Source organism: Erinaceus europaeus, chromosome 16 (genome assembly GCF_950295315.1).
Source record: "Erinaceus europaeus chromosome 16, mEriEur2.1, whole genome shotgun sequence".
Taxonomy (NCBI): Eukaryota; Metazoa; Chordata; class Mammalia; order Eulipotyphla; family Erinaceidae; genus Erinaceus; species Erinaceus europaeus.
In genome coordinates, this window is record NC_080177.1 from 75104951 (window position 1) to 75131808 (window position 26858).

At 40.6% G+C, this 26858-nt stretch overlaps 1 protein-coding gene across 4 annotated transcripts in view; it reads left to right on the top strand.

The window, feature by feature from the left end:
• Positions 1-26858, top strand: part of MIPOL1 (mirror-image polydactyly 1) — a 265158-nt gene that overhangs the window by 162764 nt on the left and 75536 nt on the right. For all 4 annotated transcript variants that reach the window (XM_060175449.1, XM_060175451.1, XM_060175450.1 and 1 more), the window contains one exon: positions 10274-10368. In XM_060175449.1, coding sequence (XP_060031432.1) covers positions 10274-10368 — 95 coding nt within the window. The remainder of the gene's footprint in view (positions 1-10273; positions 10369-26858) is intronic.

The following is a 26858-nucleotide window of genomic DNA, read 5'->3' on the forward strand; positions in this document are numbered from 1 at the left end:
TGCATTCCAAGATGCACAACAAATGGGTCTTCAACTAGTGGCACCCCCCCCCCTCTGTAACTGAAAGGAACTAGGCCACAGTTGACCAGTGGAAATACATCCATAAAAATACCATGCTCTTCAATTGCATACCCAATCCTTGAACCTAGGTTAGCTGCTGGAAAATCCACCAGTCACAGCACGGGGTGTTGGCGCACCTGGTTGAGCGCACGTGTTATAATGTGCAAGGACCAGGGTTTAAGCCCCTGGTTCTCACCTGCAGGGGGGAAGCTTTGCAAGTGGTGAAGCAGTGTTGCAGGTGTCTCTCTTCCTGTCTCCCCCTTCTCTCTCAATTTCTGATTGTCTCTATCTAGTAAATAAAGATATTAAAAAAGAAAGAAAATACACCAGCCATTCAGGCTTCTTGAATTTAATGTATGAATTGCTTCTCCGAACTTCTTGATGAGATGAAACACACATAAGTGCTTTCAGAAAATGTCACCTCCGAATTAGTTCCACAGAATGTCCTTATAGCATTACCAGGAAAATGTGAATTCACAACCCAGATTTAGTCAAATGCATGTGATTAAGAAAGCTCACATAAATGACACAAATACAGCAAAATCCTATGGTCTTGTGTTTCTATTTTATCAATAAATTATTTTTTTTAAGTCTATTCATATCTTTTCCCCACTTTTTATTGAATTGTTCCTTTTCTTTGTGTTAGGCTGTTTGTGTTCTTTCTAAATATTTAATAAAAACTGCTTGACGTATATGTGATATGCAAATATCTTTTCTCAGTGGGTTGCCTAAATTTATTTATTTATTTATTTATTTATGCGTAGAAACTTTTCAGTTTGACGTAGTCTAATTTATTTGATCTTTGATGTTAAAATCTTGAAGTGTTTCACTGATGTTTTTTTTTTTTTTTAACAGGGCACTGCTCAATTCTGGCTTATGGTGGTGGTGGGGAGAGCATTGAAGCTGGGACTTTGGGACCTCAGGCATGAGAGTCTCTTTGCATAACCATTATGCTATTTACCCCATCCCTGATCTGTGCTTTTATATATCAAATAAGACACTTTAGAGAAGGTTAAACATCAGATTATGCCCGACTGAAGAATATATGATCTGGAAAACATGAGTGGAATACATCGGAAAAAGTATCCATATTATAACAGAGAGGAAACAAAATTTAGGAGACTTAAAAAAAAAAAAAAAAAAGAATCCAACTGAATTCCACCCTATGTTTTCCCTATTTTGTATGTTTCTCTTACCAGCAGGGTTACCTCTGGGGTTCAGTGCCTGCTCAGCAACTCCACTGCCCCGGCAGCCGTTTTTTTTTTCTTCTTTCTTTCTTTTCTTCTCTCATATCTCATATATATGTTAGAAACAGAGCGAGAGAGAGAGAGAGAGAGAGAGAGAGATAAAAAGGTTGAGGCAGGGAGAAAAAGAGAGCTACGTGTAGTACTGCTCTACCACTCATGAAGCTCCCCACCTCCTGCAGACAGGGCCCAGAGTTTGGAACCCAGACCCTCTCACTTGGCAACGTGCACCCTACCGGGTGCAACACCTCCTGACCGCATTTCTTTGTATCTTAAGCCCCATCTGTGAGTGAGGTCAGCCTATTTCACATATCATTGTCCTTCAAGTTCCAAGTTGTAGCAAAAGAGAAATGTTCATCTTTTCTTATAGCTGACTAGTATTCCAGTGTGTGTGTGTGTGTGTATGTGTGTGTGTGTATGTGTGTGTGTGTGTGTGTGTGTGTGTGTGAGAGAGAGAGAGAGAGATCCTTAGCCCCCATCTATTGTTGGACATCTGCACTTCTTCCAAATGTGGGCAATTATAAATAGTGCTGCAATGATGCCATTCTTTTTTTTTTAATGTTATTTATTTATTTTCCCTTTTGTTGTCCTTTTATTGTTGTTTTAGTTATTATTATTGTTGTTATTGATGTCATCGTTGTTAGATAGGACAGAGAGAAATGGAGAGAGGAGGGGAAGACAGAGAGGGGAAGAGAAAGAGAGACACCTGCAGCCCTGCTTCACCATCTGTGAAGCAACTCCCCTGCAGGTGGGGAGCCGGGGGCTCGAACCAATGATGCCACTCTTAGGGATTTATCCAAAAGACATGAAAACACTCATTGAAGGGACATATGCACTACTGTGTTCATAGCTACTTTATTCACAATAGTGAGAGCTTGGAGGCAACCTAAATAAATGCCCATCAACAGATATCTGGATAAAGAAGTCATGGGGCATATACTTGATGGTGTATTACTTGGAAATTTAAAAAGATGATAATGTGTCCCTTGGGTGAAATATAGAGAATTGATGTGGAACACAGAGAATTGAAATGCAGGAACTTGCAAAAATAAAAGTCGCCAACTCATTTCTTAAGACCTTGGGACAACTCTGCTGTTTATCCTTTGGGCTAAACAAAGAACTACACTTTGATTATCTTATAACCTTGTTAGTCGCTATTAAATCACTGATTAAATTTGGGGGGGAGGGGTAGGCAGTGGTGCATCCGGTTAAGTTCACATGCACAAGGACTGGGGTTTGAGTCCCCGCTTTTTACCTTCATGAGCAGAGAAGCAGGTCTGCAGATATCTGTCTTTCTCCCTCCCTCTCGATCTCCCCTTCCTTCTCAGTTCCTCTCTGTCCTGTCCTACTGTCCTATCAAGTATAACAAAGAGAAAGGGGGGAGAAAAACCAGGAAAAGAATAATGGCCTCTGGGAGCAGTGAATTCATAGTGCCGGCACTGAGCCCCAGCTAAAAAATAATATAATAAAATAAAATTAAGTTATTAAATTTTTTAAATTTTATTTGAATGAGAGAGACACGGGAAAAAAAAAAAAAGACGAGACCAAGACCAGAGGACTGCTCACTCTGGCTTATAGTGATTCTAGGAAGGAAACCTGGGACCTTACAGCCTTTAGGCATGAATAAAAAATTTTTAAACAAACAAACAAACAGAAAACAAATGGTGCTGCGATAAAAATAGATACGCACAGGTCTGTTCAAACAGGTCTGTTTAGGTATGTGTTTTTGTGTTCTTCGGATAACCCCTAGAAGAGGAATCCTATCATAGGTTCGTTTTTAATATTTTGAGGATTCTCCTGACTGTTTCCCACAAAGCCTGGACCAGTTTCCGTTCCCACCACAGTGTCACAGGGTTCCTTTCCATCATGGCCTTATGTAACTGCGCCTGCTATTTCTATGCGAGTTGTAGGACGCTCTCGCAAGCGTCAAGTGGTATTTCATTGTTCTTTTGAGTTTTGCATTTCTCTGATGACCAGTGACTTCTGAGGATTTTTTCCATTTATCTGTTCATCATCTGACTTTTCTTTGGTGAAGAATCTATTCCTATCTTCTCCCCATCTTTGTCACTTTGTTGTTGTCACTGCTGAGTTTTATGAGCTCTCTCTGTATTTTGCTTATGAGCCCTTTGATGTTTGGAGTATAAAAAAAATCTTTTCCCATTCAACAATGTGCCTTTTGGTATTGGTTATGGTTTCTTTTGCCGTACAGAAACGTTTCGGTTTAGGGTGGTGCCATTGGTAGTTTTTTGTTGTTTTTTTTTCCATTTCTTAGCCCTATTGTCATCTCAAGTCTCTAAAGACATTGCCAAAACAGATATTGTGGATATTTTCTCTCTGTGTTAATATTTCTGGCTTCTTTAACACCCAAGTCTTTGATCTATTTTAACTTTTTTTGTATGGTAAGGTGTGGTGGTTCTGTTTCATTCTTCTGCATATTGCTACCAATTAAAGAAAGCATTTTGGGCGGGTGTGGGGGTGTTGATAGCATGCTGGTTATGCAAAGAGACTTTCATGCCTGAGGCTTCAAAATCCCAGGTTTAGTCCCTTACTCCACCATATGCCAGAGCTGATCAGTGCTCTGGTAGAGAGAAAGAAAAAATGCCTGCCCCTCTCACTCTCTCTCTTTCTTTCTTTCTTTCTTTCTTTCTTTCTTTCTTTCTTTCTTTCTTTCTTTTTGATAGAGGGTAAGGGAAATAAAGAGAAGATAGGAAAAAGGAGATTCCTGCAGCATTGTTCCATCACTTGTGAATCTTACTTCTTTTTTTTTTAATATTTTATTTATTTTAATAAGAAAGAGTAGATATGGAGGGAAAGAGACCATGAGAGAGGAAGAGACCAGAGCAGTGCTCAGTTCTGGCTTATGATGGTGCAGGGGATTGAACCTGGGACCTCAGAGCCTCAGGCTTGAAAGGCTTTTGCATAACCATTATGCTATCTCCCCAGCCCAAATCTTACTTCTGTAGGTAGGGACGAGACACTCAAACCATATTAATGTGTGTGGTCACCACCCAACCCCAAGAAAAATATCTAATTTGTGGCTGGGTCGATAGCATAATGGTTATGCAAACCTGCCTGAGGCTCCAGAGTCCCAGGTTTACTCCCTTGAACCCCCATAAACCAGAGCTGAGCAGTGATCTGGTTAAAAAAAAAAAAAAGTAACTAAGAAGAGTTATCTCTGTCTTCTATGCTTCTTAAAAACAAACAGTTTGGGGGCCGGGTGGGGCGCCAAACTGTTACGATGCACAAGGACTCAGGTTCAAGCCTCCAGTCCCCACCTGCATGGGGAAAGCTTCACCATTTGTGAAGCAGTGCTGCAGGTGTCTCTCTGTCTCTCTTCTCTATTCCCCCCTCAATTTCTAGCTGTTACTAGCCAATAAACAAAGATTGAAAATATCTTACTTGCTGATTTCCTTAGTGTTTTTTAAGTATTTATTTTATTTACTTATTCCCTTTTGTTGCCCTTGTTGTTTTATTATTGTAGTTATTGTTGTTGTTGTTGTTAGATAGGACAGAGAGAAATGGAGAGAGGAGGGGGAAGACAGAAAGGGGGAGAGAAAGATAGACACCTGCAGACCTGCTTCACCGCTTTTGAAGAGACGCCCCTGCAGGTGGGGATTCAGGGCTCAAACTGGGATCCTTACTGCGGGTCCTTGTACGTTGCGCCACCTGCGCTTAACCCGCTGCAATACAGCCCGACTCCCTTCCTTAGTGTTTTTAATACGGATTTATTTATTTATTTATTTATTTATTTATTTATTTTTGCCTGCAGGGTGATCATTGGAGCTTGGTGCCTGCACTTCTTCTTCTAGCATTTGCCCTTCTTCCGTAGCCAGTCAACAGCGTCAGGTGGAGCCTGATGTAAAGTTCCGAGACCTCCTTTGAATCTGGAGAGGTGGCAGTCGTTGACTATGTGGGTCATGGTCTGTCTGGAGCCGCAGGGGCAGTTCGGGTCGTCTCTGGCTCCCCAGCGATGGAACATAGCGGCGCACCGGCCATGGCCTGTTCGATAGCGATTGAGGAGGGCCCGATCATAACGTGCTAGGTCAAAGCCGGGTTGACGCTCGCAGGGGTCTGTGATGAGGGGTTTGTTCTTTATCTCAGCTGACTGCCAGCTCTGTTTCCAAGAGTCTGGAACAGAGAAATTCAGTGTAGGCGTAGGGGACCAGATTGGGTGACGAGACGTCAAGCGTTGGACAGGGTGGGCGAAGATCTCCGCGTATATTGGCAGGTCTGGTCGAGCGTAGACGTGGGAAATGAACTTAGATGATGCCGCATCCCGACGAATATCTGGCGGGGCGATGTTGCTAAGAACTGGCAGCCATGGAACCGGGGTGGAACGGATGGTTCCAGAAATGATCCTCATGGAGGAATATAATTTGGAATCGACCAAGTGGACATGGGGGCTACGGAACCATCCTGGGGCACAGTATTCTGCAGTGGAATAGCATAATGCCAGAGAGGATGATCGTAGTGTGGAAGCACTCGCGCCCCATGAGGAGCTGGCCAGTCTTGCAATGATGTGATTCCTCGCGCCCACCTTTGCTGCAGTTTTTATGAGATGTTCGTGAAATGACAGAGTGCGATCGAGAGTAACGCCAAGATAGACTGGCTGGGCTTCATGCCGGATTCTCGTATCGCCAAGCTGCACATTAAGCTCACGCGAGGCCGAGGCATGGTGTAGATGGAAAACAGATGATACCGTTTTTGCAGTGCTAGGGATTAGTTGCCGTTTTTTACAGTAATCAGATATCAGAGACATGTCTTTCGTGAGTGTTTCCTCAAGGATGTCAAACTTGGATGCCTGAGTTGCAACAGCAGATGTCATCGGCGTAGATGAACTTCCTTGAAGAAGTTTCTGGGAGGTCATTGATGTAAATATTCGGGCTAGGCAGGACCTCATTATCCCATGAGGCACTGGGAGGCTTATATACGTTGACGAGCTGAATAGTTCCAATAGTAATGGAGTCGTAGAAGGTCGAAGAGGCCGTATGGTAAACGTCCGCAAGACACGATTTGGCGTAGATGGCTCGGCCGTGTTTAGGATGGAGATTATAGCATATTAAATCGAATCCACTGATGGTGAGTTGAGCAGCTTCATCGACTGCTATATGTGTTTCTTGTAGGCAGATAACATCTGCCTGATGCTGTATCGCCAGTTGACCAATAAGAACGCGTTTGGCAAAGGACAGCCCCTCAACATTAAGTTGGAGGACTCGAAGAGCAGGACCAACAGCTTGAAAGCTGTCAGGAGCTGCTTGTTGCTGGCTTTGAAAGTGACTGGGATCCATGTGGATTCAGTCGGCTAGGAAGGATCGTCAGTTTCCCCAATGAATGGGCACTCACGGGATGCACCACGGGAAGGTCGATCCAATGCATCCCATAGTGCCTGCACTATGAATCCACTGCTCCTGGAGGCTTTTTTTTTTTTTCATTTTGTTGCCATTATTGTTGTTATTGTTGTTGTTGCTGTTGTTGGATAGGGCAGAGAGAAATCGAGAGAGGAAGGGAAGACACAGAGGGGGAGAGAAAGACACCTGCAGACCTGCTTCACTGCTTATGAAGCGACCCTCCTGCAGGTGGGGATGTGGGGGCTCGAACCAGGATGGTTTCACTGGTCCTTGCGCTCTGTGCGCTTATTTAACCTGGTGCTCTACCGCCCAGCTCCCAGGATTTATTTTTTATTTGTAATATAGAATTGTATGAAGCTTGAAAATGCACATTTAAATAAGTTGTTTTCTCATACTGCATTTAACAAACCCATCTCAAACTACTGTAGATCAAAAGTAAATAAATACACAGGGGGTCGTGAGGTGGCTTAGTGGGTTAAGCACACATAATACAAAGCTCCAGGTTAATACAAGGTTCCAGGTTCAAACTCCTGGCTCCCCACCTGCAGGGGGGTCGCTTCACAAGCAGTGAAGCAGGTCTGCAGGTGTCTCTCTGTCTCTCTCCCTTTCTGTCCCCCCCCCTCAATTTTTCTCTGTCCTATCCAGTAAAACAGGAAAAAAAATCTCTAATTAAATATATATTTTTTAAAAATATAAATACATGAATGAGGTTTCCTTTGTTTGGGAAGATCTACAAATGGATGGAATATAGCACAGGGGAATCCAGGAGCATCAATTATGTTATCAGGATTCAGTTTTTTTCTGGGGTTAGTGAGAGGAATAGTCTGTTTGAGTCAGGCTTCGTCACACATACCTGCAGTGACAGAGAGAGAGAGAGGTTCATCCCTGCCACCAGGACAAACAATACCACTGTGCCACAGGGAGAAGCAGTTTCCCAAAAAGATAAGCAGTGCAGATCACATGTGTCTGATAGAGTCAAGGAAGGAGACTGTAAAACCAGAAAGCCTCTAATACCTTGGCACATAATCACCACGGGCCTAAACAGATTAGACTTGTGCAATGAAATTCAGTGGTTCGTGTCCCAATCACACACAAAGAAGACCAGAATCACGTGCAATAGCAAGAGCCTTTATTAGCAAGCTTAAGCTTGGGCCACCGACACCCTTCCACGCAAGGGGAGAGTCTGCGACGACCCGAACATTTTTCATCTCAGGTTTTTATAGTTAGCACAGGGTGGGTACAGGTGGGGATGTTTATGCGGAAGAAGGAACAGTTGGTTTCGGGTTAACGGCTGTTCTTGATATTCAGGGCTTTTCTCTAACCTCCACAGATTGTGCTGAAGCACCAACAAGTCCCCTGACCTAGTAAACATGAGAAAAGTGAAATGTTCAGTGTTGTGTTCAGAATAGAAACTGAAAGTGTCCTTGCGGTCCTGTTTTTTTTTATTATTATTATTGTTGTTGTAATTATTGTTGCTGTTGTTGTTGGATAGGACAGAGAGAAATGGAGAGAGGAGGGAAAGACAGAGAGGGGGAGAGAAAGAGAGACACCTGCAGACCTGCTTCACTACTTGTGAAGCGACTCCCTTGCAAGTGAAGAGCCAGGGGCTTGAACCGGGATCCTTTAGCTGGTCCTTGTGCTTTGCGCCACGTGCATTTAACGTGCTGCACTACCGCCAGACTCCCATGGTCCTGTTTTTATTGCAGAAAAGTCTTAGGTAGAATTGACCTTGTTACATTTTCCTGCTAGAATATTGTTGGTCTTATGTTTTTTTGTGGGGAAGGGGGCAGTGACCAAGGAGTAGATGGTGTGGGTATGTGTGTGGCTTTTTTGTTACTATGCCTAAATACCGGGTTGGATTAATAATAATAATAATTTAAGGTGTTAGTGTTATCACTTATTTATCTGATACTGTCACTCTGTGTTATTTTATGTGCTTTAACTGCATAGACAGCATGTCTTGTCAGTATATGTTAAGTGTGATTTGTACTCACATGTGTTATTTACTTACTTATTTACTTGTCAGAAGTCAGTGTCTCCCAAGGTGTCATTTCAATCATATCTTATAGCATAGTGAAAATGGGCCACGCTGTTGATTTTTGTTGTGTATATTATTTTAAATGTGTTACCATGATTTTAAAGAATGTTTTACCTGTTAACTCTAGAATGTGGCATGCTACAATGAATGCTTAAAAACTGTAAATTTAATTAGGAACGAAGCCCTCCCCCCCTTTTTTAGAATTTGCTAGACCAGAGTCAGTAACTAGACTGATATGTAGAGATCCAAATGCTGCATGTTTTTAGGATTCCTCATGACTAAGACTGAAAAGTAAAACTATCTGATGTTCACCTACATTATACTAACTCATTTTTCCATGATCAAGATTTCACAATTTGTCTTATAGCTTCAATCTTATGTTAGAAAACAATTCCAGGGGCCAGGTGGTGGTGCGCCTGGTTGAGCACATATGTTATGATGTGCAAGGACCCAGATTTGAACCTCCAGTCCCCACCTGCAGGGGGAAAGCTTTGCAAGTGGTGAAGCTGTGCTGCAGGTCTCTCTCTCTCTCTCCCTCTGTCTTCCTCTATGCTCTCAATTTCTGGCTGTCTCTATCCAATAAACAAAGATAAGAAAAATAATTTTTAAAAAAGGGATTCCAATGAAAACTGCTTGGGTTCTGCAGAATGAGTCAGCTTAATTATCTTACTTAGAGTAATTAGTGAGTTATGTGGCTAAAGAAGAATTGTTCTGTATTGTCTGCTAAGCACTGTCTAAAGAGAGTCATAACCATCATCCAATTAAAATTCCACTGGGCAAAACTAAAACCCGTGTTCTCTATGCCTTATCTTTAAAAAGTTGTGCTGAAAATTCATCTTTGGCTCTTCTACAATCCAGTGGGAATAGTGGTTGGATGGTGGCAGTTGTTGTTATTACCAGTTTGAACCCTACTGAAAAACTGATTGCAAACTCTTTAAACTTTGAATGATACGGACAGGGAGGATCAATACGATCCCTTGAATAAAATATCTCTAACATTCAGGATTGCCTTCATTTTCCCTCTAGAGATTTTTTCCCTACAGAAAAGGGATTGAAAAGGTTAAATCATATCTCTAAGAATCAGATTGTAGTCTTTTGTGTTTTTGTTCACTATCAAGGATGGCCTGACAACATATTTAGAATTTTCTGAGTTTTGCTGTTAATAAAGTTAAAAGAAAATCTGATGTGACCAGGCAGTTGGGTTTACAGTAAAATTAAGTTTCTATGTGAACTATCCATTGTGCTTATCTCTGCTCTAGATATTACTCTGAACCCATGTCCCACAGTCGGAATTCTGTGTATAAAGTTAAACATTGCAGAAGGGCCTATATCTGATGATACAGGTGAATAAGGCTGAAGTTCAGTAATGAGCAAAGTTGGCAAATTTAATATGTTCATGTCTTTAGCCTTTGGCGTTAATATATTTTGTCTGGATGATTTTATAGGAAATTATGAAACGGTGCTAAAGTTGTTGATAGGTTTTTCAAACTGCCAGGAATTTCAGACACCTATTCAGACGATAATACTTGGCTCTTGATATACCAAACTAATATTAAATTTCTTTAAAATACTAATTCCTCTAGGCAAAGCTGCTCGCTATGCAACAAGCCAGAGAAGCTGCAGTTCAAGAATACAAAAAACTGGAAGAAGAACTCCAGACTCTGAGAGTATATTACAGGTAATACTCATTTTAGCCTGGGGTCAAATAAATGGTGTTAGGTGGAAATTGTTTCTTCCTGATTTTTACTGTCATCAATGAGAAAATCCCTCCAAGAAAGTAAGCAACATGTATTTAAAATATTTTATAATTTAAAATAATTCAGGCATAAAATATTTATTATGCTACCTCCTTTCCTTCCTGCGTTTGGGAAAGTTTAAATTTAGACTCCCATCAGAATCATGAAGTTTGTGTAATGCATAGTCACTTGTCTGCATGGAGCTTGGATAGCTGTTGAACTATTTGCTCATCTAAATGCCACCTCTAAAATTATGGTATATATATATATATATATATATTTAAAAAGTAATAATAATGCATGAGTAACTATAATAACAGCCTTTCACCTACTACAATATAATATGAGAAGTTTCTAAAGGATTTTTGAGACTTTAATTTGTTTCAAAAGTAGCTATGAAATTAATTTAATAGGTCACACTGACAGTTTTTAATGAAAAGGAATAGAATAGAAAATGTCAGAGTGCACCTCCTGTAGTAAAGTTAAAAATTGTTTTGTAGTACTTTAGTTTCAATTTGTGTCAAGTGCAGAGAGATAAAAGTGTACATTGTGCTATGTGTAGAATATATATTCTCACAGTCAGTTGTGAGGGGGAGTCTAAAAACATGCACTTGTGTGCAGTGCCCATTATGTCCTTTCTTATTTATTTATCTACCTATTTATTATAGGATAAAGTCAGAATAATTGAGAGGGGAGATAGAGTGGCAGAGAGACCGAGAGAAACCTAAAGCCCTGCTTCACCACTCATGAAGCTTTCCTCCTGTTGATGGGGACCAGGGTCTTGAACCCGGGTCCTTGCACATGGTAATGTGTATGTGCTACCATGTACATCACCACCCAACCCCAACAGAAAGTCTGTTGGCAGTGATAAATCCAAAGTAGTGGTGGCTATAAAAATTACTTAGAGGATAATTGTAGACAACGACATGTGACATGAAGTTGCCAGTGGTTTTTATTTTTATAGGTGCAAATTCTCAAGAATTGCTAATACTACTTCTGTGGTTTATAGCTTGTGTTCATAGCTGTAGTAAATGTACTTGCATGATAGTGCGGGAAGAAAAAAAAAGGATCTTGAGTGGGGGAAATAGATTAATGGTTATGCAAAAAGACTCTCATAAGTGACACTCTGAGGCTCTAGATTCAGTGCAGTCACTCCACCACCCTAAGCCAGAGCTGAGCAGTACTTGGTAAAATAAGCAAAGAAAAGAAAAGCCCCCCCCCCCCCGTTTCCCAAGTTAAGAATCTTCACACTGACTTCATTTTTTAATTTTTTGAGAACATTTATTTATTTATTCCCTTTTGTTGCCCTTGTTCTATTGTTGTAGTTATTATCCTCATCATTGTTGGGTAGGACAGAGAGAAATGGAGAGAAGAGGGGGAGAGAAAGAAAGGCACCTGCAGACCTGCTTCACTGCCTGTGAAGCGACTCCCCTGCAGGTGGGGAGCCGGGGGCTGGAAACGGGATCCTTCCGCCGGTCCTTGCGCTTTGTGCCACGTGCGCTTAACCCGCTGCGCTACCGCCGGACTCCCGACTTCATCATTTTTAATAGTCACCTTCTTCACTGCATCTCGGATGGAGCTTGAAAGAATCAAGTGTGATAAGCCAGAAAGAGAAGGATGAATATATGATGATCTCTTTCAGGGGTAGAACCTAAGAAACAAGAACAGAAAGGGAAACAAACTAAAACTTGGACTGGTTTGGTGTATTGTGCCCAAGCAAAAGATTCTGAAGGACGAAGGAGGTTGGGGAGGGGGTTGGGGGTTGTGGTCCTGGCGCATGATGATGGAAAAGGACCTAGGTTGCAGATTCCTATCATGTCGAGACGAGAAAATTTACCCATCTGTCAACAATTGTACTGTAAACCATTAACCCCCTTCCCAGTAAAATGATAAAATCAGGACATGATGGCAGAGGAGGACCTAGTGGGGGGGTTGAATTGTTATGTGGAAAACTAGGAAATGTTATGCATGTACAAACTATTGTGTTTTGCTGTCAACTATAACCCATTAATCCCCCAATAAAGAAATTAAAAAATAAGGGGGCTGGGCGGTAGCGCAGTGCGTTAAGTGCACATGGTGCAATTGTGAGGACCGAGTAAGGATCCTGGTTCCAGCCTCCAGCTCCCCACCTGCAGCGGGGTCCCTTTACAAGCAGTGAAGCAGGTCTGTAGGTGCCTATCTTTACAGCTAAAAGGATATTTGTTGCTCAGCTGACACCTTAAATTTAAAGTGTAACCTCCAGAATTGTGTGACAAGAAAGTTTTATTTGTTGAAACATTCCAACTTGTGTGATATCTTGTTTCAGCAGCCCAACCGTGGTTAGTTACACTTTTTAGTAGACAGTTAAAGATGCTAGTCACTTTCATTCTACCTTACCCTTTAGTTCTGTCGATTAATAGTAGTGGTCTTACTCTTTTGATTTTTTCCCCCAAAAGTTTTATATTTCAGGCTTATGCTAAAAGGTACAGTTGCTATAGCCATCCTGCTTCCTTGTGTGGAAATACAGAATGTGATAATATTTTTCTTCTGGACTCTTCTAGTCTGTTTGTTTCCTCTGATTTTTAAAAAAATATTTTATTTGTTTATTTATTCATTTATTGGATAGAGACAGAGAGAAACCTTGGTGGAAGGAGTTGATAGGGAGAAGGGGGGGAGAGAGCTGCAGCCATTGTTCACCAGTTGTGAAGCTTCGCCAACCACAGGTGAGGATTGGAGGCTTGAACCCGCGTCCTTGCGCCCTGTAACATATGTGCTCAACCAAGTGCTCCACCACCTGGGTCCTTCCTTTGACTTTTTAAAGAAGTACGAGTAGTAAGAAAGGGAAATGTCCTTTTTTTACCTTTGTTTACCTTGGCAGAGTTAGGGACAGAGCAAGCTAAGTGACTGAGCAGCGATTCACAAGTTATCACTAACATTCACATGTTATCACCAACATTCCCATGAAAGAGGAAGGAATGACAGTATGAAGATTTAAATTCTCATTGTGTTGATCTTTATTGGGGGGGAGCTGCTTTCACGTCACGTGTTGTCTCTGGAGTACATTATCACATCTCCTAAAATTTGTGTCAGCACACCTCACTCACCACTAAAGTGTTATTTCTTCTGCCACAGACATAGTGCCCTCAACTCCCCACCACCAACTACCTCCTCCTTCTCTCATTTCCCCATTAGTAGTCTCAGATCTGCTGATAGACACCGAGGATTTATTAATGTTTTACCTTATCTTTTCCCACTTTTGAGTGAGGTCATCTGATATTTGACTTCTGCCTTAGGACCGTTGCTGGGACTATAACTTGGCTCAGGCCCCATGGAAAAATAAGATGAAGAGGGGGCTGGATGGTAGCACAGTGGGTTAAGCGCACATGGCACAAAACGCAAGGACTGGCGCAAGGATCCCGGTTCAAGCCCCCGGCTCCCTACCTGCGGGGGTGAGGGGTTGCTTCACAAGCGGTGAAGCAGGTTTGCAGGTGTAAAAAAAATAAGAAATAAATAAGAAAATAAGATGAATATTTCTCAGAATATTAAAAAAAGTATGTTCCATATGATCCAGCCATTCATGTCCTAAATATACATACACTAAGTGAAATACATTCAGAAGAGCTATTAGTAATGAACTCATTCCTTCTTGCTGAATTTTTTTCCCAGTTCTTTTTGCCTTTTTGTTTTTGTTTTATTTTTATTTATAAAAAGGAAACTGACAAAAACTATAGGATAAGAAGGGTACAACTCCACACAGTTCCCCCCACTAGAACTCCATGTCCCTCTTGCTGAATGTTTAATCCACTTACAGCAACTTGCTGAGTCTCAATCTAAGCACATTCATGAGGGAAAAATCCTGAACTTTTTAAAATTATTATTTATAAAAAGGAAACATTGACAAAACCATAGGATGAGGGCTACAACTCCACACAATTCCCACCACCAGATCTCCGTATCCCATCCCTTCCCCTGATAGCTTTCCTATTCTATAAAGAATGGAGTATGGACCCAGAGTCATTGTGGGATGCAGAAGGTGGCAGGTCTGGCTTCTGTAATTGCTTCCCCGCTGAACATGGGCGTTGACAGGTCGATCCATACTCCCAGCCAGTCTCTCTCTTTCCCTAGTAGGTTGGGGTCTGGGGTAGTGGAGCTCCAGGACACATTGGTGGGGTTGTCTGTCCAGGGGAGTGTGGTTGGCATCATGCTAGCATCTGGAGCCTGGTGGCTGAAAAGAGAGAACATACAAAGCCAAACAAGTTGATCAATCATGAACTTAAAGGCTAGACTAGTGCAGATGAAGAGTTGGAGGGGGTTTCCCTTTTGTAGATAGCTAGCAGGCATATTTTAGTTAAATTCCAAAATCCCGAACTTTTTAAGTGTTAGATTTGTATTTAGTAATGATTTTTTTTCTCCTGTTATTATAAACCTGAAGTACTGCATTCCTCAGTTCAGGAGCTGTAATAATGACACCCTTTTCTAATCAAGAGAATGTCTGAGTTTCAGTGTTTGTTGATTTTATAGTGTTTCTATATGTTTTCTTTTGCCTAAAAAAAAAAAAAAGCGCAAATTAAAGTGTGTGAACACGACATGTGCCCTGTTGTTTGGTGCTAGTAAAGAAGGCTCATATTCATAAACAGCAGTTAATGTTTTAAATTTTCATGGTATTTTGTGTGATTCCATGTAGAAAGTGATACCTTTCAGAACATAGCAAATTTCACATTTTCAGACCGAGAATATTTAATACAGTGTTCCATATTTTAAAATAACATTAGGTTTTTTTAATTTAATATAATATTACAGGTTTGATATAGTCAAGGCTGGACCCCACTTTCTGAGTTAAAATATACTTTTTCAAATCTTAGAAGCCATAAGGATAGAGAATGAAGAATATGGTCTCTCTCTTTCTCTTTCTCTCTCTAAGGAATACACATTGATAAGATAGGTTGCAGGGATTGTAAAATGCAAAATCTAGTAGGAAGTACCATCTTTCTCAATGAAAACCCCTATGTATCTTCTACAGGAATTAACTATCTGTGAAACTGGACTGTACTTACATAAATCAAAAACAGTGATACAAAGAACAACAACAAAAAAAACTTGAATATTCTACCTTTGTCATTTTTGTTTTAATGCAGGCAATCTGTCAAATTTCTAGGTTTCTTTTTCTTTGACAATAGAGGCCTTTTAAAAAAAAAAAAAAACATGTTACCCTGCTTCACATGAGGTAGATCAGTCTTCCCATGCCTACTACCAACGCCTTTTTAGTGTTTAACTAGATAAATATATTTAAATGTAAATAAATGTAAAAGAAACAAAAGAACTTAGAGCCTGAATCTTCAGTACATATCCCATGGTTTGGGATAGAACTTGTTGATTCTTTTCTTATTTATTTCAACTTGACAGAACGTGACATTTTTTTATTAGTGATCAACAGGAGTGTGGGATAAGAGGGGTACAATCCCACACAATTCACACTACCTAGAGGGAGAGGTGGGGTTCCGGGACACACTGGTGAGGTCGTCTGCCCAGGGAAGTCAGGTTGGCGTCATGATAGCACCTGCAACTTGGTGGCTGGAAAGCATTAAGATATACAGCAGAACAAATGGTTTAATCATCAGAAACCAAAAGGTAAGAATATAGCATGTGAGATTTGGGGTCAGAATGTGACATTTATTTATTTATTTTTTAGAATGTGACTTTTTAAAAAATTTATTTCTTTATTGGGGAATTAATGTTTTACATTCAACAGTATGAATGTGACATTTAATAATTTACTCAACTTCTAGATATTATTTACTTCACCTGTAAACAAATATCTGGCTGCTTATTAGGAAGACCAATAAGATGACATATTTGAATATTTTTTGAATTGTAAAGACTGCAAAGAAAACATATTATAGTGCTATTAATAAAATTGCTTCTCTCTCTCTCTTTTTTTTTTAAAGTTTTCCTTTTAAAAGAAATAATACAGCTGATCTTATTTGTTGATTTGTTCTTACCAGAACATTGCTTTGGTTTATGGTTGAGGTGGGGATTGAACCTGGAATCCCAGAGCCTCAGGCATGAAAGTCTTTTGCATAATCACTAGCTATCTTGCTAATCCCCAAGACAACTGAATTCTTTTTTTTTTTTTTTTTTTTTTTTTACCAGAGCACTGCTCAGCTCTGGCTTATGGTGGTGCAGGGAATTGAACCTGGGACTTAAGAGCCTCAGGTATGGGAGTCTCTTTGCATAACCATTATGCTATCTACCCCTACCCTATAATTTAATTCTTATTTTGCTGTGAGAGATGTTTGCAAAACAGTCTCACTCTCAATTTAGCTTCTTTTCCCTGTTGTACACAAGGACCCCTCCCTGGATGGACGGACACACACACACACACACACACACAGTCTTCTTCCTTTTCCACCTTCCCTAGAGTCCTTTGCTTTGGTTCAGTACATCACACCCAGAAATGTGATAAACGCCTTATAACTCTACCCTTGTATGGAATGTCCTTTCTTTCCCTAGTAGCCTATAATTTTTTTCCCTTGTCATTGAGTTTTAATAGTTTTACAATGATGTGCTTTAGTATTGGTCATTTTGTATTAATGTACCTGAGTGTATGCTCAGCCTCTTGAATCAGTATGTCCTGAGGATTGCCAAAGCGAGGGAAATTCTCAGCTAAAATTTCTCTGAAAATGTAATCTGTGTCTATCACCTTTTCCTCTTCCTCAGACATTCCCATCACTCTTACCTTCGACCTTTTTGTGGAGTCTGCAATTTCATAGAAAGCCATTTTATTCTTTCTAAGCATTTCCTCTCCTTCATCTTTAAATTGAGAGTGAGCTAATTGTATCTTCTAGATTAGATATTCTTTCTTTTGCATGAGTGAATAAACTTCCTAGGCCTTCTACCTGAGCTTGAACTGCTCTCAAAGTGTCTTTCACTCCATGGAATTCTGTATGAAGTCTTTCTTTCATGCTTCCTAACTGCTTAGTAAACTCTGGAGTTCTTCATTGATGTTTTCTAATTTCTTATTTTGTTGTTGTTGTCTTTATTTGAATTTCTTTTTTTTTTTAATTTTTATTTATAAAAAGTAAACATTGACAAAACCATAGGATAGGAGGGGTACAACTCCACACAATTCCCATGACCAGACCTCCGTATCCCATCCCCTCCCCTGATAGCTTTCACATTCTTTAACCCTCTGGGAGTATGGATCCAAGATCATTGTGGGACACAGAAGTTTGAAGGTCTGGCTTCTGTAATTGCTTCCCCACTGGACATGGGTGTTGATAGGTCGATCCATACTCCCAGCCTGTCTCTCTCTTTCCCTAGTGGAGAAGGACTCTGGGGAAGTGGAGCTTCAAGGCACGTTGGTGGGGTTGTCTGTCCAGGGAAGTCTGGTAGGCATCATGCTAGCATCTGGAGCCTGGTGGCTGAAAAGAGAGTTAACATACAAAGCCAAGCAAATTGTTGAACAATTGTGGGCCAAAGGCTGGCATAGTGCAGATGAAGTGTTAGGGGGGTCCTCCATTTTGTAGATAGCTAGGAGGCATATTTTAGTTATATTTCAAAGGGCCTGTAGCTATACTAGTGGTTTGTTTTGTTTTGTTTGTTTGCCTGAGCCTGAAATCTGATATGCAGGTGGATCCAAGTTATTGTCTGGGGAGATGATGTCATGGCTGGGAAAAGGACCAGAAAGCTGGATTAGGGAAGAGAGTAGCTCCCTAATATGGGAAAGGGGTATAAATATTGTTGACTGTAAACCCCATCGATTTGATGTGATCTGGGGCCCATAATTAGCTTAGGAGCCTGTGTGACCTCTGCATCCCTCTAGATCTGAGCTCACATTCTGTGGTCATGAGTAGGAACATTCCATGCTGCCCCAGTATCCACCCATCTTCCTCAGGTGTAGCATAGAGTATGTTGTTCATCCTCCAAAGGGAGGATGGAATAGTCTCTACCATTGTTGGTCCAAGTTGAGGGCAAGGTCCTATGGGGGCCTACAAATGGGTCCATTTTGTTGTTCCTGATAGAAATGACTGGTAACAATGGAGAGAGGGATTTATTCGAGTTCTAAGCCCATCAAATCTGTTTGGGAATCTCAGGACTCCCTGACTAGGGCCCAAGCTGGTGGAATGGCCTGATAGTGACTAAAGAGTCATCATTAAAGTATGCCAGTCTCTTGCCCTTATTCAGCTTTTGCAGTCCTTGCTTTGATAAGGTTAGCTTTGGAGTGAGTGAGTGAACTGTAATAGGAAGTAGGTGAGGAGGGTATCTTAAGTCTAAGTGGATGCTGTTTCATTATGAACTTGATATTGACTCACTACAGACTATTGTGTATTTTTGCTTTCAGGTATATATTTTGCCCTAATTTATAGCTACATGTGAACGTATGCTCTATCTATTGGGACCTGGCCTATATCTAGGTTTTGGGGCTTTGTTAGGAAGAAACACAATGAACCTCCTGGAATGTTGTCTAATTTCTTAGAGAACTTTGTTTGAAGCTCTCCTTTTGTGTTTCCTAACTCCTTAGTGAATATGCTTCTTGAATATGCTTCTCCATACTATACTTAAATCTTGGGTAGTCCTCATAATGAGCTTTCTGTAGTCTTTCTCTGATAGTCCCTCCATGTCGGTATTTTCTTGAAGTCCTGTTTCATTTCTGCTTGTCTGATTTGGCATGTTTGGCAGTTTGTTTCTGCAGTATTTCTGTTTATACATTTATTATGTTGGTTATTGCTAGACAGCAGGTGGTGCTATTGTTGTGGTCTCTGGGCTTCACTTTGCTTATATGTTGCGTGGTGGAGGGACAGGGGCTAAGGTTAGGTTTTTTGCTATTTCCTTGGGCTGTTTTGTGTTCCATGGGTTGTGTGTATATGGTTTCTCTGTATGATTTCAGTCTGAAACCAAGCCTTGAGGTTTTGCTCATGTGCTGCAAAGAAGTAGAGCTCATTTTACCACTTATCCACTGTATGCCACAAATTAACCTTTGTGGTAACAGACCAAGGTTCTTTTGGTCACAAATTCTCCCTTCTCTTTTTGGTATGTCCTTGTCTGTAATTCAGTAGGCTAATGCCCCTGAGGTCATGGGTTAAAAGTTCATAATTCTCTTCTCTCATAGCCAGCACTGTGTGTTCCCTTGACCACTGCTGTGTGTACACAGAGAATGGAACCATGCTCTGCCTGAGCTCTAAATTCTTTGTTTGGCTTCAGTCCACGCCCTTCCTCATCCTGACCACACACACAAGCACCCACCTGAGCTGTGGTGTTTCTGTGACTGTCTCAGCTGTAGTTTGTGAATCTTGTTAAGTTCAGTAGTTGTAGATATTTGTTATTTGGAGGAACAGTCTGATCTGGTTGCTGTTACATTATGTCCACACCTCCCAAAAGTCCCTACCTAAATTTCAAAATAAATCATTCACTATTTCTTGGAAACACCCACAAATATCCTTCTTCAGTCCTCATCTTTTCCTCCTGCTTATCTCACTCACAATGAGTTTCAAAACATTATTTAAATGCCAAAAACTAGTTAGTAAGTCCTTTTCTGATGTTAACCAAAAGGGATATCATTCTACTTACAATTAATTAGCAGCCACAGAAATTCACAGTGACTGTCTCACAACGGATTTCTAACACTAGATTGAGATATTCTTTCAAGTTAAAAAATTTTTTTCTTCTGCATAACAGAAGTCAGCATACTGCATAAAAAAAACCTTATTGATAAATATGTAAATGAATAAAGATGATGAGGTCAGTTTGGACCTAGCCCAACATAAATTTTTTGCATAGGTGTGGGGTAAAACGGGGCTTCCGTGTAATAAAGTAAACCTTCATTTTCCAGGATAGTGTTCAAATGTGAAACCCATTATGAGATACATGTACTTGAATTTTATCTTTCTAAAAATTTAGAATTTAATAAAATCAGAAAACAATGTAATATACCATCACAATATTATTTCTGAAAGAAAAAACAATAAAGTAGAATCTTTCCTTTTGGGGTTTTTTGCTTCTTTGGTGCACTGTTTAAGAATATTAGGAGTCCAGGAGATAGCTTGGGTGTACAATGCATGCCTTACTGTGTGTAAGGCCTTATATTCAATTCTCTGCAAACGGGAGCACCATGGACGCAACCAAGGCAACTCCATGACACTTTCACTCATCCCTCACTCTAATACCATGGAGTAAATGTTAAGCTGGGTAGGAGTCACTGGGGTCGCTTGTGTGTGAGGACATGGGTTCATTTTTCTATTGCTACATTTATTAAGAAATGAACTTTCAGGAATCGAGTGGTAGCACAAGGATTATTGATTTAATGATTAACAAGAGCAGCACAGTTCCACACAATCCCCACCACCAGAGCCATATCCCACCCCACCCCCCTATTGGAAGCTTCCCTATTCTTTATTCTTCTTGGGGTATAAACCAGAGTTCTTTATGGGATGCAGAAGGTGAGAGTTCTGGATTCTGTAATTGCTTCTTTGCTGGACATGGGTGATGATGGCATGTGCATCAGTAACCCCCCAGCCTGTCTTTATCTTCCTTAGTGGGAGAAGGCTCTGGGGAGGTGGGGTCCCAGGATACATTGGTGAGGTTGTCTGTCCAGGGAAGTCAGGATGGCGTCAGGGTTAACTATTTTGTTTTAAAAGGACACGCCCTTTACCACATTTCCCATCCTGCCTAATTGATATATTCAGTGTCATTATCTAGCTCTGTCCCATACTCATTTACTTTTTGTTTATTTTGGATAGAGGCAGAGAGCAGTTGAGCAGTAAGGGGGAGCTAGAGAGGAAGAGAAGTAGAGATGCCCCAGCTACACACCTTCAGCACTCCCTGCAGGTGGGGGCCAGGGGCTGGAACCAGGATCATTGTACCCTGTAACACGTGCCCTCAACCAGGCGCACAGCCCCCGTAGCATTCAAACTGGTGACCCCTGAGTGTACGTTATGCTCTTATTTATTCTTGCTTCATTCCAGCCCCCGTAATTCTTTAATCTCATAGATTCCTTTAGTTTATTTATTTATTTTTAATATTAATTTATTTATTCCCTTTTGTTGCCCTTGTTTTATTATTGTAGTTATTATTGTTGTTGTTATTGACGTCATTGTTAGATAGGACAGAGAGAAACGGACAGAGGAGGGGAAGACAGAGAGGGGGAAAGAGAGACACCTGCAAATCTGCTTCACCGCTTGTGAAGCGACTCCCTGCAGATGGGGAGCCAGGGGCTCTAACCGGGATCCTTAATGCAGGTCCTTGTGTTTTGCTCCACGTGCGCTTAACTCAGTGTGCTTAACTCGCTGCACTACCGCCCGACTCCCAATCTCATAGATTCTAAGGATAATCCCCTCTTGAGTCCTTGGGTTTTTTTGTTTTTTTTTCTTTATCACTTTCTGGAGTGATCTTCCCCCCCCGAAGTCATGAGTCTATATTTTATTTAACTTTCTGATCATTGTCTAAAACAACTCACCTACTCACTGCATCACTGTCTTTGTTACCTTCCTTTTTCTTAAGAGCAGACGTGCCTCCATGACACTAGACTCTAGACTTGTGACCGCCCTCTAGAAGTTACATTCTGCAAAGACAGTGTTTCTGTTTGTTTATCTCTGTATCAGGAACCTGCATCAATGCCTGAAAGAGATAGAGATTTGTTGTTTATTTGTTTTGGCATTGCACAGACTCTGAGACAGAGTCACCACATTTTTTCCCTCTGTTTCAAATGAGGGAAAAAGAAAGAAAAGCATCTTCACCAGCCCTGGAGCATGGTGTCGTGAACTAGACCCAGTAAGGGCCATACACATGCAAGGCAGGTACCCTACTGTTTAACCACTGCCCCGTAGATTTGACATTATCTTTAGTGGTCAGCGAAAGTATGTGTGTATGCATGTATATGTGTGTGTTACCTGTAAATATGATTAAGCACTGTACTATACCAATAGATTACCTATAAAGTGTGATTGACTACCAGTTGGATTTATTATATGTGTACTGAAAGGAGAGGGAATTTTTTTTTTTTTTTAGTATTTTATTAGAAACAGTGAAATTGGGAGGAGAAGGTGAGATAGAGAGGGAAAGAAACAGAGCCTGCTTCAGGGATTTTTTTTGTTTTGTTTTGGTTTTTAATTTTTATTTAAGAAAGGATAAATTAACAAAACTATAGGGTAGGAGGGGTACAACTCCACACAATTCCCACCACCCAATCTCCATATCCCATCCCCTCCCCTGATAGCTTTCCCATTCTCTATCCCTCTGGGAGCATGGACCCAGGGTCGTTGTGGGTTGCAGAAGGTGGAAGGTCTGGCTTCCGTAATTGCTTCCCCGCTGAACATGGGCGTTGACTGGTCGGTCCATACTCCCAGTCTGCCTCTCTCTTTCCCTAGTAGGGTGGGTCTCTGGGGACGCGGAGCTCCAGGACACATTGGTGGGGTCTTCAGTCCAGGGAAGCCTGGCCAGCATCCTGATGGCATCTGGCACCTGGTGGCTGAAAAGAGAGTTAATATACGAAGCCAAACAAATTGTTGAGCAATCATGGAACCAAAGGTTAGAATAGTGGAGAAGAAGTGTTAGGGAGGTACTCACTGGAAACTCTAGTGTACATCTGCTTTCAGGTATATATTTTGTACTAGTGTATGGATACGTGTGAACATAAGCTCTCTCTCACAGAACCTGGTCTATATCTAGGTTTTGGGACTTTGTTAGAAAGTGAACCACCTGAGATGAAATTAGAGAATGCTATGAAAGGAAAGGTCTCACCTGAGTAATGAAGCTGAAGGGTTGTCATTCCACAAGTGAAGTCTCTGGACACAGTCTGAGCTGAAGCATGTTGAGGTGGCAATCGTTGCATTGATTAGGTTGCGATCGGCAGATGCAATATTATTTGATATGGATTGGGAGAGGCATGCAGGAAAGTGGGCCCTATCCTAAGGTTCCAGGACTGGGGGAAATATAGGCTCTATAATGGAGATGTGAGGTTCCTGCTGTCTTAGGGTTCAAAAAGACAATGGATAGTTACTGTTATCATCACATTATTTGGTAATTGGGTTAACTTTGAAAAGTCCTTTTGTTAGGGTTTGCTGTACAGTACCCAGTATCTTGTATATAGCTGTGCCACTGGTTGCTTCTGAGGGATTTTTTTTTTAATGCAGCATATGGAAATAACTGGAGGACTTTGCACATACATGATACCCCACAGCGGCCTTTCTGGCCTGTATTTTCATTCTAGATGCCCAGACACAGAGAGAAAGTGACCAGAGGTTTGCTTTACCACGCATGGAGCTCTTGTAGGGCTTTCCTGTGGTGCTGGAAAATCCAAGCCAGGGTGTCACTGAAGTAAGGCATTCTCTGTATACACAAAGCCATCACCTGGTGCCAGGAAGGGAGATTTCAATATGCATTTTATTTTTGCAAATGCCAGTTTTGTTGTTTACAAAAAGAGAAGATATACAAGGGAATAGCAATCAAAGTTGCCGGACTAGCTTCGCGGGCGGGAGACAGACGACCAGGGACTCATGGCTGAGCTGTACACAGTATTTCTTTATTCATGTGGAACACAGCACAATTTAAGCCATCTAAACTAAACTAACTAAACTCTAACCACAATCCTGTCCTTATATATATATATACTTGCCAAGTAGGGTGTAAACAGGATGTGATGTAGAGAGGGTGGAGTGAAAAGTGACTGGTGCAAATCAGGGTGTACTACCAGAGGGGGTGGAGCAAAAAGACATCCTGAACCAGTGGGGATTAAACCAATGCCCTGCAGGCAGGGCAGTGCTTCCTTAACAGTGGTTTATGTAAATAGAATACAGTGTTAAGCAGGGGGGATTAAACCAATGAAACAGAAGGGGTTTTTAGAAACAGAATTAGAAGCATACCAACGAAAGTAATTCACCAACATTGCCAAGTTAATATCATAAGTAATATTACCATAAGTATAGCCTCTAGTGCTTTAAACTTATAGAATATTCAAACTTAAAAACAAATTTATTTATTTTCCCTTTTGTTGCCCTTGTTGTCTTTTTATTGTTGTTGTTGTTGTCGTTAGGACAGAGAGAAATGGAGAGAGGAGGGGAAGACAGAGGTGGGAGAGAAAGACACCTGTAGGCCTGCTTCACTGCCTGTAATGCAACTCCCCTGCAGGTGGGAAGCGGGGGCTTGAACCGGGGTCCTTATGCCAGTCCTTGTGCTTTGTGCCACCTGCGCGTGCATAACCCACTACACTACCGCCCGACTCCCATATTCAAACTTTTAAAAAATTACTTTTCATTGTATTAATTCAAAAACTTTTAAAAACTGAAAAAAAAAAAAGGCATCAACTTTAAAAAGACATTTTAGGATCAAGGAGATAGCATAGAAATTATGCCAGAGGCTCTGAAGACTCAGGCTTAATTTTTGGCAGCACCATAAGCCAGAGCTGAGCAGTGCCTGGTTTAAAAAATATATATATTTAGAAACATTTTAACCTTTGTGTCCTTCTGTAAAATGGTAGATACAAGAAGAGCCCATTAAAGGTCAGTGAAGAAAAATGCTTTAAAAAAAAAAAATAGTTCCTTTGAATTGTGTATTTGCTATGCTCACGACTCAGACCCGCTGCTCTAAAAGAAACTTGAGTGCTGTAGCGGCCTTCCCCATCGTTCTCAGAAAAAGCCAACTTGAAGTGGTGAAACCGTAGCAGTGATAGGGGGAAAAATGTGTTACATAGACCATAGGCTCTAAACTTGTTCGCAGTCTTTTTTTAAAAAATAGTTAACATCTGAAATTTGTTCAGAGTCGTTGACAAATAAATAGCAATGTAATTATACACTAGACTGAGATCTTTGAGCTACTCTTGATTTCTATAAACTTTCTAAGGCTATTGCTGTCATAAAAAGCTTAGTAAATATTGACCAAGGATGGTGATGATCCAGCAGTATTTTTAAGACTGGGTGGCATTGGCTGTACCGTCAGATATCCGGGACTAGGCATTGTCGTTTTGCCATGGGACATTTCCACCTGGACCGCTCCCAAAAGGATAAACATTTACTTGCATTCCGGCATTTAAATGTTAAATACCCCAATCTCAAGTAAAAATGAAGGAAATAGAGTTTTCACTCTTTAAACCATAAAGTAGCTCTTCTCTGAAGTTTTAATTGATGTCCTATACGTTTTCAAAAGTCAAAGTAGACTAAACTAAATGTTTTCCCCATAATTGCACAGAAACATAGCCTTTTCTTTCCTTCCTTCTCTCTCCCCTCCCCCTCCCCCTCTCCCCTTCCCTTCCTCCCTCCCTCCCTCCCTCTTCTCTCTCTCTTTCTTTCTTTCTTTCTTTCTTTCTTTCTTTCTTTCTTTCTTTCTTTCTTTCTTTCTTTCTTTCTTTCTTCCAAAGCACTGCTCAGCTCTAGTTAATGTTGATGGGGGGGGGGGGGATTGAACCTAGGACTTCGAAGCCTCAGGCATGAGTGACTCTTTGCATAACCATTATGCTATCTATCCCCACGCAACATTTCTGTTATTATGGTTACCATTCTTTCCCCCCCCCCAATAAATGGATTAAATTTTTAAAATTATATATATAATTATTATATATCAAAAAATCATGTGTGCGTGTCCAGCTACTCAAGAAATAGGAAATTCAAAAGTCTGGGATGTTTTCTATTTAGTTTTATCAAGCATTAGTGATCTGATAAATATTTTAATTTACCTTAATTCATAGAAAGTTTTATTTTTATCCTATCATGTTTACATAGCTATTCAGGATTCTAAAAAGGGAACTAAAAATGAAAACACTTAAATATATGAATTCCATAAAGAAAGTGAGGGTTCTTTTTGTTTGTTGGCTTATTTGTTTTAGAGAGTTAGACACAGTTGGCTCATCCTTGAGTTCTGTATAGTTTCTAATTCTGTTGTTTGCTTTCCTCCTTTTTTGCTGTTTCGTCATATAGGACTCAGAGTTGAAATAACTACTTATCTACTTTTTCTGCTCTGTAACCTGAAAACTATAGCCAGGCCAAGTGGCCATGTACTAGACTTTTAGGTTCTACCTTGATTCTCATTCATTAACTTGTTTATAATGAGGAGCACTATTAAAAGGTAATATTTATAGATAAATTATAACCAGAGTAGATAAAATACCATTTATTGCCTGTGTTTTTTGTTTATAAAATATTTGGGATTATTGTTCCGCTACAATAGAGTGTCTTCATGCAGCCTTAATGCTACAATGAAACAGATGGTGTAGATTCTGATTTCCTCACGTGACCTTTGATAGATAATTAACCTACTTAAGTCTCAATTTCCTGACCTGTAAAATTGTAATTACAATTATATCTTGCCATGTGTTAGAGTTAAGAAATAGCAAATGAAATAAGGCCAGTGAATGTTGCACACAGTACCAGAGTATAGAACCGAGGTCTGGATTTCGGTATTTAATAGGAACCACACCATTGTGATTCTCGCACTAACTTTAGATTGAGTCGGTATTTGCTTTTCTTTG